We start from the raw sequence: 5,594 nt of genomic DNA, 5'->3' as shown, positions 1-5,594 counted from the left end.
TAATTCTTATGATTTATTTTATAGTTTAGATTTTGTAATTTATTTTGTAGTTAGATTTTAATTTCTTGTACTATTCAACTTGATGCTAGAACCCTCTTGGGTTTAGTTTTTCTTTTTGTTTATTTTTATTTTCTTTGATTTGCCTTTAGGCTAGAACCCTCTAGGAAATCACCCTTTCCTAAGAAGTGTGTTCAATTTTAAATTACCCATATCTTTAATTGAATCCTCCATCTTTACTTTCTTAAATTTTCTTTTTATTCCTGATTTTTTTTTATTCTTGATTTTATTCATCTTTTTTTCTCTCCTTGTTGAAATCATTTATTCTTTGTCATATCCACTCTCACTTACATTTTTTGCTGATTTACGCATTATCACTTTCACTCTCTCTATCTCTTAACAATCACACTTATTCTTCACTCCTATTTGTCACGCACACAACATAAGAACCAATTTTAATTTTCTCCTACAAAACACCTTCCTCGTGGGATCGATAACTTTTTATACTATAACTTGACACGGTTGTGCACTTGCAACATTTTTGGTACATGTTTGTGCCGCATCAGATAGTAAGGCCATAATGCGCTCATATGGAGACGATGGTAACCCTACAAATAATCATGCAGAAGAATAAGAAACTTAAGAACATTATGGGGAAACTCAGAGCACGTTATGAACTCACCAGCACCAGTAGAAGCCCCTTCAGTTTGGCGTCCTGTACTGGCTTTTGCGGAACTAATCTCAGCGATCCCTGGAATGATGGTAGGCATAACTTTCATTTGTATATCGACTCCACCATAAGACCTCACAATCTCCATCTCCATCGGATCTGAAGGAACAGTAGCCTGAAGCTGAGGACTAGGTGGCTGAGTTGTAGCCATAGCTCCCTCCGGTGAGGAAGGGACAGAACTCTCAGGCAGGCTAGAAATGTCGGGGATCGTAGCTGTATCAGCCCCAAAGGCCGGTCCTACAATTAAAACTCCTATATGTTTGAGTAAAACATTGACAGATGAAGGAGAGCAATCTGTGAATCAGATGTATACTTGTAGGTGAACCACCCTCAGTGGATGGTTCTGCAGCTCCTCGATTGGCCTGTTCTGCCAACATATCATCGAACAATCTAGTATCAGATCTTGAGAAGCTCAACGCTGAAACAAATACGTGTTCGCTGAATCCTTCAGGATCCACACCATGAAATGCTTCCTCCTCGACCGGTCTTTCTAGTGCGGCATCTACACAAGAGCTTAAACATTGAGTAAAAGAGAAAGTGGCTAGAATTCATAATAGTAGGAATCTGATTCACCTCTAATAGTTGCAGAACGTTCTTTTACCCTAACATTCGTGCCCGCATCCTTCAATTTGTCTAAAAGTGAAAGAAGTGTGGAAACGATTAAAGGGGGAACAAGTTTTGAATTGCCTAACTCCTTTAATTGCCACTCGAATAGTGTACTACCGGTGTTAGATGTACCTAGGCTTAGAATCCTCAGTTCAACATTGCTACCCTGGCTAACACCCTCGCCTATCACGGCATGCACAGGATAATCGCCAATAGCATCACACATCTACTGCACGAAGCTCGGGCCTTCGAAATTGTTAAAGTTGGAGAAGATAGAGTCGTGCGGAAATTCATCCCCCCCATGACCCCCTAAAACACAAGACATGATTAAGTTCGAAGAATCCATAAGATAGCCAATTAGAGACTTCATGGTGGTAAGGGATTACCTTCTCCGCAAATGGGTACGTGGCCAAGTAACTCTGCCTGGCAAACGCACGAACCGACATATGACTTACTCACCGTCTTCTTCCACTTAGGGAAGCAAGCCTCCGTGTGGGTACTAGGTCTCTCGTGTTTGGATTTGGCACGTACCTCAACCCGTAGGGTAGACTCAGCGGAAGACCATAATCTCGCAGGACGGAGGATAAGAGGCCAGTCTTCTTCAACCATCCCACATGGGTAACAAGAGTCATCTTGTTAGGATAAGTAAACAAAACCTCTCGCCTCGGCTTTGATGGAGCCGGTGAAGGTTTAAGGAAAATAGAGCGCTGAACCCGACGAGCAAACGCCAGATTTAGTAATTCAGAGAAGAAAGAGTCTGATAGACCTGTCTCAACTTCTCCCTCATCGCCTCTAAGTCCGATATCCATATCTCAAAGGTCTTCTTCAGAAGTCTCCTCATCATTATCGGTAGGAAGGAGCTCCTCCTCATCCTCCACCCTATCTCTGCCTCTGTGTGAAAGTTTGATAGGCTTCTTCCCCTTTTCTTCAAAAGCTCAGCATCATGAGCGGTTTTAACAGTAGCTCGGACTAAATCTTCAGCCTCCAACTCTACGATGTCTCTCATATTTAGGAGCTCATTCGTAGAAATAAGCTACTTACAGCTGAGGAAGGTAAGTTGCGGCTTGTGCTTGGATACAGGGAGAGTGAAGGTGGCACCCGTGCAACCTGTCATAGTCCAAAGCCATGCTCGAAAACCATCTATAAGTCCTCCCTCGGTCCTCAAGCCTCAATTCGAGTTCCCAATATATAGTTGGTCATAACCGAACTGACGAGCGAACTGACAGGGTAAATATGGCTCTATGTGGCAACGACCCTTCACCCAAAGGATAAGGTCTCCGGGGCGGATGTTCACCAACCATCGGAAGCCACCCATATCAAGAGAGGTTCGACTAGTTCTTGGCTTCTCTTTATCAACCAATACCTCGTTGTAATGACCCGAGAAGTAAGGAAAACATTTGAAGAATTCCAAACCCTTATGGACTTGAAGCTCATGCTTGGCATCAGTAAAGTTCTTCGCAAACCATCTACTCTCCTCTAATGACTACAAGAGAGGCACTGATGTGTCTGTGAAGCCCGGTGCCGACATTAACTCGGGCCAATGAAGGACGAGCCATGTCATCATGTATGTATAGAGGAACTCAACCTTCACAAAAAGAATCTCCGTCAATAGGTCAGACCCTATATGTGTAAAGCTGTTGACCATATATCTGAGCCTAGAATGAATACCGATGACCATTGCCGGAATTAGAGAAAGGTCCTTCCCATGAGAAAGCTAAACAGCCAGGAATAGAACCTCAATTGACAAAGCGTCGGAAAACTGATACGTAACAACGCACTTATTCAACCAAATGGTGAGATACCCCGCCAGGAGAGTCATATGCCAGATACACTTCTGCGTATGCCACAAAAAGGACTAAAACTTGGTCCCTGCCAAAAAAGGATCCTCGACAGCTGAAGAAGTAAATGACTGGGTGCCAATCACTATAATAAAGTCATTAATCATTGAAGGAGTCAAAGGGCTAACTCACGAATGACTTCACCAGAACTACTCTCCAAGTGCTGAAACAAATAATCGGCAAATTGCTTCAAGCTTATTTGTGTCCTCTTCTTCGCCAGTGAACTTACGCTGATCAAGGCGGTGTGGTAATGACAAGTAAGATCGCAGAACGTGTCGTATATGTTGGAAGAGGCCCTCTTCGGCTGTCTCAGTTGCCAGTTCGAAGGAAAATACTCTTGGTACGGGGTGATCACCTATCGGTAGGCTAGAAACCTTTGGCATCTCATGAAGAGCCAACCCTAACTCTCCATTGAGGGTTAGGAAAGTGTTAGTATCAGGATTGTAAAGCTCTAACAATGCCTGGAAATGGTGTTTGCTGATCTGTAAGCCGTGCATGGTGGCGCATACTGGAACATACAATCCACTGGGCTTCAGTTCGTGCTCCCAGTGCCCGAGGACATAGCCCGTCATGCAAGTCCACCACTTCTTAGGAGGCAAGTGAACCTAACCAAAGCACCTGACGTCTCTCATGGGGAGTTTCCTGCCAAGTCTGGCAAGACGATTCCTCACTGTGCTAGCGGCTATCGACACTTCATCTGGTGGTGCCGTATCAAGCCCCAAAATTCCCGGTTGAAGACCACAAATATAGTTATACCCATCTAAGTTTGGAGTCCTGTGATGGGTAATGAAGCCATAATGAACCCGCTCATGATCATCTATAAGATGCCAAGGCATCTCTCGTCCTACGGCTTGCTTCTCCAAGTGTGCAAACAAGTACTGGCGATGAATGGAAGGGATATATAGGGGACTTCCTTCATCATCATTCAGCCAATCCTCATCATCAAGGGTCAACATATCCAGATCCTCTACATGATCACCAAACAAATAATCCGGCTTCTTAAGAGCTTGGGTGGATCTAGGATCTTTAGTAAGTGGAGCAACTGTGATCTGCTGGCGCAATGTATGATGAACCCCACTTTGTACTAGCTAATGAACCTTCGTAGGCCCATCTAGAGCAAACTAAGGAGTCAGGTCAATCAACGGTCCCATAACATTAGCAGCGAAGGTCTCTCCACTATTACCACTCATCGCATGAAGTGGGAAGCTACCCACCGGGAACTCAATTGAAACAAATAACACATAATCAGAAAGATTAATTCTAAGATTAAATAAGAAGTTGAACTCACCTGGCAAATTAGCCAAATAGGACCACTGTTTGGTCATATCGGCGAGATGATTTCAACTGTTTTACACAAGAGGGACAATGTACATGGTCGCGCAAGTAACGTGATAATATACCCCATCCTACAGGGTACAATACAGTATGAAATCACCCCGAATGCTTGAAGACGTGTATTGTCCAAGCAACACACGCCTCTCAAAGCTTCAATCCTCGCGAAGGAGGATATCAACTCTTCCCGATTGACTCACCAAGGTGACAAACGAGGGTGCAACATAACCTAAAATCATCCTGAATGCCTAAAGACGTGTATTGGCCAAGCAACTCATGCCTCTCAAAGCTTTAATCCCCGTGAAGGAGGATATCAGTTCTTCCCGATTGACTCGCTAAGGAGACAAACGTGGGTGCAATACACAGAATACCAAAAGTTATAAAGGCTCACCCCGTATGAAGAAACTACAGGAGCCTCCTTCTCATTATGTTGAGAAATGGAGCGACTCCTATGAAAGCGCGATCGTCATAGAGACATGGCTAACTTGTAATGAAAATCAACGAATTAGGTACAATCTCAAATTTAAAAACCCGAAATTAAAAAGGAAAATTATGAACTTTAACTTAAAAATCCTACAAATAAATTAGGATTTTACGGTTAATGTCTAATTAAACCTACGGGATCCATACATGCCAACAACGGGTTCAAATTACATTTAGGACCCTCATGATCAATTTTGGGCAAAATACCCGAAACACCCCTCATGCTCAAGGCTCAATGCTAGTCATGAGAACATTCAAAATTTGGCCATGTTTGAAGAGGGAAAACCAATCACCCTCAACACCAAAATTTTGGCCACTTTTGCATATAACCTCCTCTAGAGATTTTGGCCAATTTTGCATATAACTCCCTCTAAAATTTTGGCCATTAAACCCATCCTTCTCAAACTCAAAAAAAATGAGCAAAATACATCATCATTCCTCATTGAAAATTTCGGCCATGGGTATGTAACCCAAGCCCACAAAATTTTGGCTACATCATCATCCGCCATTCACAAAATTTTGGCCATGCATACAACCCAAGCTCATCAAAATTTCAGATAAACCCATCTTCCTCATACCCAAAATTCGGCCATCAAACTCAAAACCAA

At 43.1% G+C, this 5,594-nt stretch overlaps 1 protein-coding gene across 1 annotated transcript; it reads right to left on the bottom strand.

Annotated features, from left to right (window-relative positions):
* On the bottom strand, window positions 464-1,443 carry LOC109824976. The gene is made up of 3 exons (XM_020391623.1): window positions 1,041-1,443; window positions 680-964; window positions 464-605 (listed from the first exon to the last, which is right to left on the bottom strand). Exons 1-3 carry the CDS (start codon window positions 1,102-1,104, stop codon window positions 499-501), a joined length of 456 nt encoding a protein of 151 aa, XP_020247212.1. The 5' UTR covers window positions 1,105-1,443; the 3' UTR covers window positions 464-498.

Source organism: Asparagus officinalis, chromosome 10, assembly GCF_001876935.1.
Source record: "Asparagus officinalis chromosome 10, Aspof.V1, whole genome shotgun sequence".
NCBI classification, from domain to species: domain Eukaryota; kingdom Viridiplantae; phylum Streptophyta; class Magnoliopsida; order Asparagales; family Asparagaceae; genus Asparagus; species Asparagus officinalis.
This window is presented reverse-complemented; position numbering and strand designations above follow the sequence as displayed.

Bases quoted from the DNA above. Each gene is read 5' to 3' on its own strand.
- LOC109824976 (XM_020391623.1), bottom strand. From the start codon at position 1,104: ATGTTGGCAGAACAGGCCAATCGAGGAGCTGCAGAACCATCCACTGAG. The intron at 965-1,040 runs GTATACATCTGA...TTTTAATTGTAG, and splicing joins TGAGGGTGGTTCACCTACAA to GACCGGCCTTTGGGGCTGAT. The intron at 606-679 runs GTGAGTTCATAA...GATTATTTGTAG, and splicing joins AGGGGCTTCTACTGGTGCTG to GGTTACCATCGTCTCCATAT.